Source organism: Pagrus pagrus, assembly GCF_965226575.1.
Source record: "Pagrus pagrus genome assembly, contig: HAP1_SCAFFOLD_25, whole genome shotgun sequence".
NCBI lineage: Eukaryota > Metazoa > Chordata > Actinopteri > Spariformes > Sparidae > Pagrus > Pagrus pagrus.
The window spans coordinates 104,596-118,503 of NW_028175437.1; the positions used below are offsets into that span (position 1 = coordinate 104,596).

The 13,908-nt window shown below is 43.9% G+C and overlaps 1 protein-coding gene across 10 annotated transcripts in view; it reads left to right on the plus strand.

Annotated features, from left to right (window-relative positions):
* Positions 1-381: 381 nt before the first annotated feature.
* The window catches only part of LOC311253630 (uncharacterized protein), a 55,145-nt gene continuing 41,618 nt past the window's right edge, over positions 382-13,908 (plus strand). For all 10 annotated transcript variants that reach the window (XR_014621732.1, XR_014621733.1, XR_014621734.1 and 7 more), the window contains exons 1-3: positions 382-475; positions 2,402-2,564; positions 3,788-3,895. Coding sequence is in view for 2 of the 10 variants with exons in the window: in XM_084384147.1 (XP_084240273.1) it covers positions 3,864-3,895 (32 nt within the window). In the remaining 8 variants the exon portion in view is untranslated. The remainder of the gene's footprint in view (positions 476-2,401; positions 2,565-3,787; positions 3,896-13,908) is intronic.

The window sequence follows — 13,908 nt, forward strand, 5'->3', positions numbered from 1 at the left end:
TAAGGGGCAAATACTTATGCAGTCACTTATTTTACATTATATATATTCAGTTAATTTACATCAATTTGTAGAAATCTGTTTTCACTTTGACACTGAAGAGGTTTTTTTTGTTATATATTTTTGTTTTGTATATATTTTCTATATTGTCCATGATTCCATTTCTAAAAGCAATGAAAAGGGGAAAACAAATATATATTTATATATGTTAATGGGAGATATGAGATCTCAATATCTGCTCTTATGGCAAGCAAAATGATTTGTGACAAAGCCCCTGCAGACCAGACTAGGAAACCCGTTTAATTCGCTGAGTAGCACGTTACCTTCCCTTCATTAAATCGCCATTACATTGTCACTTCCGCCGGTAGGCTTTTAATGTGAAATCTAACAGGAAGTGGACTATCATACAACCGCCGGCGTTACAGCGCCGTGCCACCGCTGAAGTCGATGAAACAGGGTATAACAAGCAGCGTGTTCAGTAAGTACTAAGTATTTCATTAAAATATACAGTAGCGTAACCATGACAAGCCATGACAGTTTGATGCGTTGTGTAGCCATTTTTTATTTACTAAAACTGTCGGCTTTCTTGTTTAAAGGTCGCTTGCCGAACACAGGTGTATCATAAATTAGCACTTGCTAACAGTCACAGTCAGCTTAAGACAGTTATCAGAGTTTTCGGTCACCAGGGTGGACTGACTCGTTAAAATTAAGGTCATTTGTATGTTCGGGTGTCAGTTATTTTATTTATTTTTTATATTTTATGTTTGCCACGGTAGGAATGTAGCGGCTATATTCACTGAGTCCATCACACCTGGTGTGGGGGGATGGGTGGTTGGTTTCGCAGCACAATGCACTTGACTTGATCACAATTTGACCGGAAGTCATGCTTATGTGGGCTACGATAATCCAACCATATTGAAGTGGGCAAAGTTTTTAGAGCCATGCTTTTCAGACGAGGCGCAGTTAATATCGAAGATTTAGTGTTGGTTGGTTATAGTCATTAAACAGTGTAGCAAGCCAGGTTTTGCTTAGAATATTAATTAAGAATGTAGTGGATGTGTAACCTAAATCATGCCAGTGGAAATCAAATTCAGAGAATATATGTGTATATATATATATCATAGAAGAAAATAATAAATGAACAATATGTTAAATGAAGGATTTGGGGGCCCCACTGTACTGATTGATTTCATTACACAATAAACTCAATATTTCACAACTAAATTCAAGCTGGATTTAACAGAAATTGAGCTGGAATAGCACAATAAAAAAAAAAGATGGTAAAAATGGAATGTTTACGCTTGCTGTTTTTCAGTTTGCTAAGGGGAAGAGTCCATATGCTACTTGGGTAACATATTGTTTAAAACCCTGTAACCTTATTTTACTAGAACTGATGCCTAAGCTATCTCATTTTTTATTAATTTCTTTGCAGTTTGATCCCGATCTGAGTCATTTAATATTTAGTATCTGCCGATACCAAGTCCCGATCCGATACTTAGCCCAATATTTTCTTAGATAATACAGCTGCATTACGAAAAAAAACACCTGCATCCAAGCTGTTCTTAATAGCTTTTTTTTATTTTGTTGAAACAAAGTAAATACTTTCATATGGCTCTTTCTTATTCTGCATACCCTATTGCAACATTGGTTTTCATTAGTTTAACAAAAACAACAAGTAAACAAAGTCAGTAAGTAAACCCTGATCCTCTACCACAGAGGTGGGCTGGTTATCCGGAGCGATGAATTCAATGACCTCTGTAATATTTGTTGCCATGTCGCTGACTCGAGGATATTTCTTTTTCCTTTGGAAAGTATCCACGAGTGTTTGTTGCTTCGGTGCCTTTGCCTGTATTGCTTGAGTGAACTCATGTTTTTGTTTATGTGCTAAACAGATAATAAGAATTTTTTATCTATTATTATTTATTGTTTCTAGAGCAGCAACAGTAAAGCTAACAGCAGGAACATCACTATATAAACTAATATATCACTGGAAATGAGTCAAAATGTAGGTAAACATAAATACATATTCCTTAAAATCATAATATTGAGTGAAGTTTAGAAAGGATAAAGAATACAGACGTCAGTCAGTAACAGCCATTCACCCTGTCCTCCTCCCTCTGCTGAGGTGATGCACTGCCTGCATGTATCACCTCAGCAGCAGCTTCGTGGCTGAAAACATTTTTTTCTCATGTTGACCCTTTTCTTTAAGAGCCCCAGCATTTTCTTGAGTTTGACAGTATAAAGACAGGGCATGAGCACACCACTACCACTTTTTCATAAATTCAAATTAGTCATTATTCTCGCTCTTTATCTACAGTGTGTATTTTTTAATACATTAAGCAACAGATCAAAAAACAATTGTAGTGGACATAATTTTTTTTTTTGTCTTATTTTTTTCTTACAGGACGTGGTTTATTCACCCAAGGTTCATTCTGCAAAGGAGACTTTGTAGTTGAATACAGGGGAGATTTGATTGATGATGACAAAGCCCAGAGGAGAAGAAGCTCTTACCACTCCTCATGCTCTGCATTTTTGTTTGCATTCAAGTGGAGAGGGAAAACATGGTGGTAAGATTTTCAGTTACTATACTGCTTTATAGTTATATACATTGTTAAATTTGACATACAGGCTTGCACAATCAGTGATCGCCATTTTGCCATCTGCTAATATGATCCTGCAATGTAAATGAAATACATTTCGAAATGTATCAAAGTTAAAACAAATAATTGTATAGGACCTGTAGGAGACTATTTTCATTTCTGTAATATTTTCCCCCTCCCTTTACTTGTTTTTTTTATCCTTTTTAAGTATTGATGCCTCCAGAGAAGACGGTTTATTTGGGTGTTTAGTTAATGATGATGCTCTCATGGGTAACCACTTCTTCTTTTCTACTTTGTGTATGGACTTTTAACTTTGATGTGAAGCAAGACTTATTTTTTGTAAGATTTCTACATGTTTTATCCTGCCTTAGGACAACGGATAAAATTTAGCAACTGTGCTAACTCCGGCATATTTACATTGATGCTTTTCGCTGATATGTTGATTAATATGCATTGTCCTAATCAAATAGATAAATAAATAAATAAAAATGAACACAGACATCCAAATTGTAAGATGAAAAAAATTGATGTGGAAGGAAGACCACACTTATGTGACATAAAGGAAGGTGAGGAAATTACATATGACTATGGAGGAGATGACTGCCCATGGCGAATGCAAGTTTGTGTCACAACTGCACAGTGTTTAAGTGTGTAGGGTTTATTGTCTCAGAATAACATGGTGGTTGAATGTAGCGTCATTTGAAAAATAAATGAAATCTAATCAATCTGTGTATGAATACTTTCACGAATTTATGACATTTAGGACAGATCTGAACTTTAATAGACATGTTTTCCTTTGGCAGAAATATTACTCTAATCGGGGACATTCACAACGTCCCCACAGTGCACTTTTACTCTGGTGTACGAGTACAAACTTTTTTTGTTTCTGATGACCTGGAGACAACTGGTCCCCATAAATGATGACAACGTGGTGTGTGAAATGTCCCCACTAAGCTTCTTGTTTTCAAGATGTGTGACAGCACACAATAGCTGAAGTAATTGTAGGAAAAAATGCAGTAGAATTGGGTGTTTGTTTTCCTCTGAAGTCTGGTGTGTAGGCATGTCTTTATCTTTAGAGCTAAGTCCTTAAGGAAATGTATTACTCTAATTGAATATTATTAGTGTTAACATCAAATTGACCAATTGCTTAACATATTTTTTATTTTTTTTCTTCCATGAAATCATTGCAGACGACCACAACCACAAGGGATGTTCCTCCTGTCACAGGCTCCAACCATGCTGTCGTTACAGAGATGGAGATAACTGATGCTTCTTGTCCACAGGACACTTATCAACAGGTACGTTCATAGTTGATGTTAACTTCTGGAGTCTCTGAGTCTTCTTTTAGTGCTGTTATCTTTAAGCAAGTAAATGCAACAAGTAAGGTCAATATGAGGGAAATCTATTGTGAATCAGGTGAGCCATACAGTTTGATCTACTGCACCCATAAGGCAGATGATTTAAGGGACATTTAGGATAGATCTGAACTTTAGTAGACATTTTCCTTGGACAGAAATATTGCTCTAATCAGGGAAATTCATGACGTCCCCACAATGCACTTTTACTCTGGTGTACGAGTACAAACTTTGTGTGAGGTTTCTGATGACCTGGAGACAACTGGTCCCCATAAATGATGACAACGGGGTGTGTGAAATGTCCCCACTAAGCTTCTTGTTCTCAAGATGTGTGACAACTAGACTTTTAGTCAAGACTGCCTAAACCGAGACCAAGACACTACCAAGACCAGAGAGTATCGAGTACCAAGACCAAGGCAGACCAAGTCAAGACCAAGACTAGTTCAGCTCAAGACCGAGACCAAAAGAAAACTATTTTTTTTTGCCATTTTGCACGAGTTGTAGAACATAAGCACCATATTGCGTTCAGCTGCTTAGTATAAATATGAGATTGTATTATTTCAACTACAGGCACAATAATACAGAGACAGTGCATGTATCATAATGCATCAAATATGTGTAGCAATTGCATGACCGCTATTTCTACACTATTTGAGGATTGACTTCTTGAGTGCTGTTAAGGACTGACATGACTATAGTCCCAAAGTCATCTAACAAAATAACAAGCCTCCAACACCACCCTGCACCTCAAAAAAAGTCTATGGGAAACATGTTATGATTTAAATTAAATATGATTTAAATTGTACTTAATTTGTAGATGAAACGTGAATTTTAAATATAAAAGATACACACAATTATCAACTTGAAATTGCATTATTTCCAATTATAGTAGCCAAATTACACCGTATAATATCAGCATCACTGAAATGGCATAGGCCTAATGCTTAATCAATCACAACGATATGCAAATATTATTCAAAGGCCAATGATGCCATATATTTATTCAAAGGCCATTATAAGCACAATGTTTCACAATGTTTTCACAATGTTTCCATGGAGGGTTTCCACACTGTCCAGGCTGACAGGGACTGCACTATGAGCGGTAAGCGCAAAGGAGGGGGGCTTGCTGTTTATGTGAACAACAGGTGGTGCAATCCTGGTCACATTACTATCAAAGACCGCATCTGCAGCTCGGATATTGAACTGTTAGCTGTGGCTCTCCGTCCCTACTATGTACCCCATGAATTCTCACATGCTATTGTCGTGGCTGTGTATATTCCACCGTCCGCTAACCCGATGTCGGCATGTGACGTCATCCACTCGACAATAGCCGGACTACAGACTGCTCACCCGAGTGCTCTCATTATAATCTCGGGTGACTTCGACCATGTCTCCATTAAAAAAACACTCCCGAAATTCACCCAGTATGTGACCTGTAAAACCATAGAGGAGAAGACCCTGGACCTGCTGTATGCTAATGTAAAGGACGCATACACCTCCACGTCTCTCCCCCCACTGGGAAGATCAGATCACAACCTGGTGCTTCTCACCCCCTGCTATGTGCCTCTAGTGAAGAGGCTGCCTGTGACCACAAACACAGTGAGGACATGGTCAGAGGACTGCTATGAGGCACTGCAGGGCTGCTTTGAGGTGACTGACTGGAATGTACTCTGTGAGCCACACAGAGAGGACATTGATGGCCTTACTGAGTGCATTACGGACTACATTAATTTCTGTGTGGAGGGCATTGTCCCAGCAAGGACTGTGCGCTGTTACCCAAACAACAAGCCTTGACTTACAAAAGAGGAGGAGCTGAGGGACATTCAGAGGGACCTGAATGTCAAGATCAAAGAGGCTAAGGACGGCTACAGAAGGAAGCTGGAGTGGAAACTCCAGCAGAATAACATGAGGGAGGTCTGGAGTGGTATGAGGACCATTACCGGCTTCAGACCAACTAGCAGTGGAGCTGAGGGTAGTGTGGCTAGGGCCAATGAGTTAAATCTATTCTTCAATAGATTTGACACTGCAGCCCTGGCCCCTGCTGGCTCTCCTGTTGACTGTCTCCAGCCACCACAGCTTCAGACCCCCCCTCCTCCTCCTGCTAGCACCCCATCCAACTTCTTGAGCACCTCACACCCATCCCCCACTCCTCACACCTACTCTGGCTCCCATGCTACCTGGCCTCCTCTCATTGTGGACTCCAACTCTCCCCCTCCTCGACCTGCACTGTTTACACCGCTTCATGTCAGGAGACAGCTGAGCAAACTCCCCGCCGGTAAGGCTGCAGGCCCTGACGGTTTCAGCCCACGGTTTCTCAGAGCCTGCGCCGAACAGCTCTGTGGAGTGCTTCATCGTGTCTTCAACATGAGCCTTAGCCTCCAGAAGGTCCCTGTGATATGGAAGACGTCCTGCCTCGTTCCAGTGCCAAAGACGCCGCAGCCCAGTGGTTTCTCGGACCGGTGGCACTGACGTCACATATCATGAAGACCCTTGAGAGACTCGTCCTGGAGCAGCTCAGGCCTATGGTCAGGCCGCACCTGGATCCCCTCCAGTTCGCCTACCGGCCCCGGATTGGAGTCGGGGATGCCATTATCTTCCTGCTGAACCGTGTCCACGCCCACCTGGACATGCCGGGGAGCACTGTGAGGGTCACTTTCTTTGACTTCTCCAGTGCTTTCAATACCATCAGGCCTGCTCTACTGGGTGACAAGCTGACGGCGATGCTGGTGGATCCCCCCCTTGTGTCCTGGATTGTGGATTACCTCACTGGCCGACCACAGTACGTGCGCTTGCGGAACTGTGTGTCAGATGCTGTGGTCAGCAACACCGGGGCTCCACAAGGGACTGTCCTCTCTCCTTTCCTCGTCACACTTTATACCACGGACTTCAGCTACCAGACAGATGTCCCCATTATGGACATCTAAATCTACCCAGCTCAAACCAAACTGGGGACAAGTAGTGGCGGCTCCAGAGATTTATTACTGGGGGGTCCATGGGGGGGGGCCGGATTGTTTATAGGAGGTGCTAGTGAATTCTGACACAACAAACACCAAAAAAATAATCTTAATAATAAGATTTATTGATCCCAGATTAATATACTGTACATAAGGGTTTTGTGTTTTGCTTTACTTCAATTATCAAAACAATCATACAATCAACCCAGTATTTATGTCCCCTAACCAAATAACATGACGGCACAAAACAAAAACAGCAGCTGATCACCATCACTCCAAAACTAAATAGAAAGGGTTCCAGATCTTGTCCGACTTGTGTTTCAGGCTGTAACATGTAACATCATAAGCACTGTGAATTATTTTAACAAGCACCACAGAGAACATCTGTAGATTTACAAAATAGTGCAACTGTGAGCAGCAACAAATGTAGCACAGTATATAGTTAAATATACAAAGCCATCTAACAAAATAAACTGTTACAGGCTACATAACTTGTGTGTCACTCCTCTTGTGTGTCCTATAAACTCCTCTCCACTCCCATCCTCCTCTGTTCTCCCCTCCTTTTAGGGCTCCACTGAAACTAACAAACAATAAGTAGCATAATTCAGACCTGTCAAAAAAGAATTGTGTACTCACTAGTCATAAGAGAATGATCCGCCTGTTGTTGTGATTAGCTGCGAAGCGGTCAATGACTGCATCCACATCCAGTTCTTTGGTCCTTTTTGGAGCTGATTGCCAGCACACCCAGATTGCTGGTTCGGGCATATCCACTTCTGTTCCTGAGGTAGGTTTTTAAACGCCGTAAGCAGGAAAAACTCCTCTCACATGCAGCTGATGTGATGGGCAGTGTCATGGAGATGCACACAAGTTTGCACAGGTCGACAAAAGCATCCTTGTATGTCCTCAATAGCACCAGCACATCATGGGTGGTGCTGACAACGTCCCCACTTTGTTTTTTCCTCACAATAAGTCTTTTTACCTGGTGAAGTTCTGCTCCAAGGTTTTCCTCCAAGACTCTACAGTGTTTAGCCATGGGCAAAAGGGCATTTTTGTCCATGAATGTCTTGTGTTTGGGGTTAACAGCTGCTGCTCCTTTCAGAATGTGGCAGCTTTCAGAAGAAAATCGCCTGTTCAATTCACTGATTAATCTGTCGATTACTGGGGAAAAAGCAGTGCTTGCAATAGTCATCTGAAGTTTCCAGTGGCTCTTTTGATCCTGTTTGGCTGTTCACCACAAACTCCAGCAGGTGGCGGGGCTGTTTTTTTCTCCTCACTTGTGGGCGCTGCATGTCAATGCTAAGTGACTCACACATGTCACTGGCACAGTCCCAGATTTTTGTCCATGTTTCAGCATTGCGTTTGTCATTGAGGGCATCAACAACTGCAAAGACCAGGTCAATGGCAGATGCCAGCTCCAAATCTGTGGCCTGTAGATGATCAGATAAGGTTTTTGTGAGACTAAATATGCTCTCCAGCATATAGATGTGCAGAACAAACTGTGCATCAATAAGTCCAATCAGTGATTTCGCTTCAGTAGCTCTATGAGCATTCGTCTGGTTGCTCACATCCACAAGAGTTGCTAAGATATAAGGGATTGTTCTTTTTATTGCCCACAGTGTAGAATATTGGCAGGCCCATCTGGTATCTGATAGTCTTTTCAGTTCTGCTGTTCGTTTAGTGGGCTCGAGTTCTTGCTGTTTCTCCATGAACACCTTGTGTGTCACTGCCCCAGAAAAAAAGTTGTACAGCACCTGGACTGTTGCAAAGCATTCTGCAGCTGGTTTCACATTATGCACACAGTCAACTAAAACTAAGTTTAGTCTGTGCGCTTCGCAATGGATGTAAAGTGCATGTGGCACTTCTTGGCGAAATTTTTCCTGGACACCGTTGTGGCACCCGGACATGACAGATGCCCCGTCATAGCACTGTGCAATGCATGCATTTTTGTCTATGTTGCACTTAGCCAATGTCTGTTTAACTGACTTGAGTAAAGACTGTGCATCCAAGCCATCTGCAGGGATAAAGTCCAGAAACTCCTCATGAATGTTGTCATTATTTAGGCAACGCAGAACAACAGATATCTGCTCTTTCTTGCTCACATCTTTTGTTTCATCCACCATTAGAGCAAAGTGCTCTCCTAGCTTAACCTCGTTGCTTACTTGTTCTCTCACCATGCTGGACATAATATCAATCAGCTCATTTTGAATATCATGGTGCACATATTTAGCATTACCGGGTCCACTAGATAATTTCTTTGACACAGTACTGTCAAATTTCCCCAGCAGATTTAACAGTTCAAGGAAATTACCTCTGTTGGTGGACTGCTCATCCTCTCTGTGCCCCCTCTGTCCAATCGTTTGACAAGCTGTAAACTGCAGTGACTCCACCACTGCTTGCATGTACTGCCTGTTTTCTTGTACAATCTTGCTATGTCCAGTATCAAGGTGCGTCAAAATCCTCGACCCGCTTTTCTGTTTTTCCTTAAACTCACACCATCCTTCCATGGCTAGTCTGTGAGAAGCACTTGCATTGTGCTGAGCCAGTTTCTCTGCTCCTTTTCTCCAGTTTGTGAACCCGGCATGGGTGAAGCTCTTTTCTGTGTGACTCGGCCCATGGCCAAGGTGGTGGAAAAAATGCCTACAGGCATGGCAAATGGCCTCATCAATTGACAGCGAGTATTGCAGCCACGAATACTGTTTGAACCACAAGTAGTTAAAACTCCTTAAAGTTGGCTGGGAATAGGATCCAAATCTCTGACGCATGTATGACTGGAGTTGAGGCCGCCTCGGTCCCTCTGCTGGGTCTTGGCTCAAATCCACAGGGCCACCAAGATTCCTGCCGCCCGTGACCACAGTTTCACCGCTCGTTGAAGCACGCCCTTCCATCTCGGCACCGTTCTCATTTTCGTGTCTGTTAGCATTACCTCTGGTCTCAGAGTCAGAGTCTGTTGTTGTTGGAAATAAACCCTCTGCGGATGCAGCAGTCGCCGCTGATTCCGCTGACGCCGTTCCAGTTAATGCCTCTTCCTTGTCTTCATCCTCCCCTTCATTCTCATTCTCCACGTTTGGCACCATCACTCTATCCTCCATGCTGGCGCTGGAATGTGTGTGTGAATCGCCGCAACCGCCATCGTCCACTCTCACTCATTTTTTTGGGATAACGAAAGTAAATCGGTCCATGATGCTAACTCGCAAGCTAGCGGTTAATAGCCTACGCCAAGCAACGTCAAAAGGTCAAATGTAACGTGCCGTCTGCGTGCGAAACCAGCCAATCAAATCACGTGACACAATAGCAGCAAGGGTCATCATCATTTAAAAAAGTTATGCCGGTGGCGGCAAGGAAGTAGATCCGATGATTAAATGGCTCCTCGGGATCCCCCTGCTCCATGTTGATCCATCTGAAGATCCCTGAGAACCTCTTCTCTAAAGACTTTTTTAGTGCTCTAACTATTGTCACAATCTGCGGCAGCTGCACTTCCATCTTGTTGAGGTAAGTTCCAGGACGGTGGGGACCAACATGCTGATGGTAACCACAATATCTCCTTCTGTGAGGTCTGTTGCCTCAGAAAAAGGCTCAAGCACAGTACAAAGGTCTTTCAGCTTGGGCCCATTCTCGGACTGAAAACGCAATATTTTCTGTATCACATTCGCTGCACATTTCTGTGACAGCCCTGTGGTATTGCTAGCTGCCGGGATAGATTTATTAGCCCCAAAGTTTCTCCGGAGACTGCCGGTGGAGGTTTGAACCACATAAGAGCGTGGTGTCCCTGCTGAGCCAGAGACGACTCCTGTGTGTGTTGTGTTCCGTATCCAAACCTTCTGACCTGGCTTGAGAGGTGGTGTCTCCCGTGCTCTGTGTCGTCTGTTGTATCCCTCAGCCTGTTGTCTTTTCAGCTCCTGGTCTTTCAACTCAAAAGCCCTTAAGTCCGGCCAGGCTGGTGTGAGGGTGTTTGGACTCACCGGAAGGGGTGTTTGAATGTTTCGCCCCATCAGGAGCTGTGCAGGTGATACTCCATGAGCAAGAGGAGTTGCTCTGTACGTCATGAGTGCTTTGTGAGGGTCCTCACTCTTCTGCAGCAAGGCTTTGACAGTTTTTACTGCCCGTTCAGCTTCCCCGTTGCTTTGTGGGTAACGGGGGCTACTGGTTACGTGTTGAAAGTTGTAATCCTTAGCAAAATCTGCAAACTCAGTGGCAGCAAACTGTGGTCCGTTGTCTGTGACGAGTGTATCCGGCACTCCGTGGCGGCTAAAGATGGCTTTCATCTTCTCGATCACAGCTGTTGCTGAAGTGCGTGTAAGATTGACAACTTCAATGTAACGTGAATAATAATCAATGACAACTAAGTACTGACCCTTCTTCCACTCAAATAAGTCAGCTGCTAGCCGCTCCCAAGGGCGTGAAGGCAAGGGTGTGGTTATCAGAGGTTCTGTGGCATTTTGACACTCTTTAGCGCAAATTTCACACTGACGTACTTTCTCTCTGATTTGTGTGGTCAGCCCTGGCCACCACACTGATTCATGCGCCCTGGCCATGCATTTCACCATGCCTTGATGACCCTGGTGTAGTTTGTCCAAGATGTCGTTTTGCATGCTTAATGGGATCAGTATCCTGTTTCCTTTCATTAGCAGGCCATCTACCATCAGCAGGTCATTTCTGTATTGCCAGAAGGGCTTTAACTGTGGTGCTGAACTGTTTCTTTCCCACCCTGTGTGGATCAGGGAGGACAGCTGCTTACACACGGGGTCTTCCTCCTGAGCTCTCCTTATTTGTAGCAACTTCTCAGGTGAGGCTGGGAGCTGCTGAATGACCTCCTGGATATGAGCGTTCACGTCATTCTGAAGCACAAGGTCATCCTCTGTTGCTGTCGACTGTAGTGGCGCTCTTGATAAAGCGTCGGCTGCCACTAGGTTTTTTCCTGGTACGTGTATGATCGTGTAGGAAAAACGCATAAGTCGTAACCTAAATCGCATGATGCGAGGTGGGACGTCATCAAGCGGCCTTGAGCTGAGGAGACTGATCAACGGTTTGTGATCTGTTCGCATCACAAAGTGCAGACCCAGGAGGTAAGTCTGAAATCTTTCGCAAGCCCAGGTGACTGCAAGGGCCTCCTTCTCAATTTGGGCATATCTGCGCTCTGTCTCAGTCATACTGCGGGATATGAAAGCCACTGACCTCCAATCTCCTGAGTCTTGAAGCTGAGACAGCACCCCTCCTAACCCATACGAAGAGGCGTCTGCTGACACTCTTGTCGGTTTGTCTGGGCTGTACTGGGCAAGGACAGCAGATGAACTGAGCTCGTCTTTCACTCTATCAAATGCACTCTGCTGCGCTGCTCCCCACATCCACATGTTTTCTGCTTTCAGGAGTTCTCTAATAGGTCCTGTGAGCTCTGCAATGTTAGGTGAGAACTTTCCCACATAGTTGACCATTCCCATGAAGCGCTTCACATCGGACACGTCTGTCGGTGGTGGCATCTCCCTAATCGCTCTGATCTTCTCTGGATCTGCATGTGTGCCTTCTGCACTCACAACATGTCCAAGAAATTTGACCTGCTTCACGGCAAACTGACATTTGTCATTTAGAGTGAGGCCATGCTGCTGCAGTCTTTGCAACACTTTATGCACTCTCTCATCATGTTCTGTGGGGGTGGCACCGAAAATCAGGATGTCATCTGCATGACATAAGGTTCCCTCCAGGCCGTCCAGCAGTTGCGTCAATCTCTTCTGGAAGTGCTCAGGGGCCGACGATATACCAAAAGGGAGACGATTAAAGCAATAACGACCAAAGGGCGTGATGAAGGTGGTGAGTGGGGCTGAAGCTCTGTGCAAAGGCACCTGCCAAAAACCAGCAGTGGCGTCCAGTTTGGAAAAAATTCTAGCTCCGGCTAGTTTAGCTAGTGTTTCATCAACTGCTGGAAGAATATGTCGCTCCCTGCACACATTTTCATTCAGGCGGGTTAGGTCAACGCATATTCTAATTTTTCCATTTGGTTTTGGTACTACAACCATACCTGAGCACCACTCTGTAGCTTCCTCTATGGGAGAAATAACACCCATTTCCTCCATCCTTTTTAACTCTTCTTGGACTTTTCCCCTTAATGGCAATGGCACGCGACGTGGCACAGCGAGGGCAAAGGGAGAGGCATTGTCTTTTAGTTTAATTTTGTATTCTCCCTGTAGCTTACCTAAGCCAGTGAAAACTCTGGGATATTGTTCTTTGTAGCTTGTTTCCGCTGTTGTGATAGCCTGTACTGGATTGAGCAGGTCAAGGTCTTGTATAGCAGGTAATCCCAGCAAAGGAGTCACTAAACCTGGCACAACGTACACCTGCTGCTTTGCTACAGTTCCATTATGGCTAATCTCTGCAGTAAAATGTCCGTTTACCTCTATGGGAGCGTTGCTTGGTCCACACAGTCTTTTGGTTGTCGGTAACAGCCCCCCGTGTAGCTTTTTTGAGTACAAGCGTGCTGGGATAGCTGTCACTGCGGCGCCCGTGTCCAACTTGAACACCATCTGCTGGCCATTCACTGCAACTGACTTCTGCCAACATGTGTCGGATTTTGTACAATTCACTGTGCCCAGGAACAATGACTCAACTCTCTCATCCAAGTCACTTTCTTTAATTTCCTCCATTCTCATTTTAGTTTTACAGACAGCGGCGAAATGTCCCTTTTTCTTACATTTCTTGCACTCAGCAGTGCGGGCGGAACATGCATTGAATGAGTTTTCATGTATCCTTCCACATCTGCCACATTTATCATTTGCATAATTTTGCACTGTTCTTTCCTTCGGCTTAAAGCCACTCTTCCCATGTGGGGAGAATTTCTGTTTGAACTTGAATCCAACTGCATCCATGTTTGCCTCAGTGGCATCAGTGCTACTTCTTAATACAGGCTGTTGCTTTTTAATTTCCTCACTTTGTCGGATTTTCGTCGTAGCTTTCACAAGAGTTAGCTCAGAATCTAGCTGTAATTTCTCTGAAAGTGCGTGGTCTTTGATACCT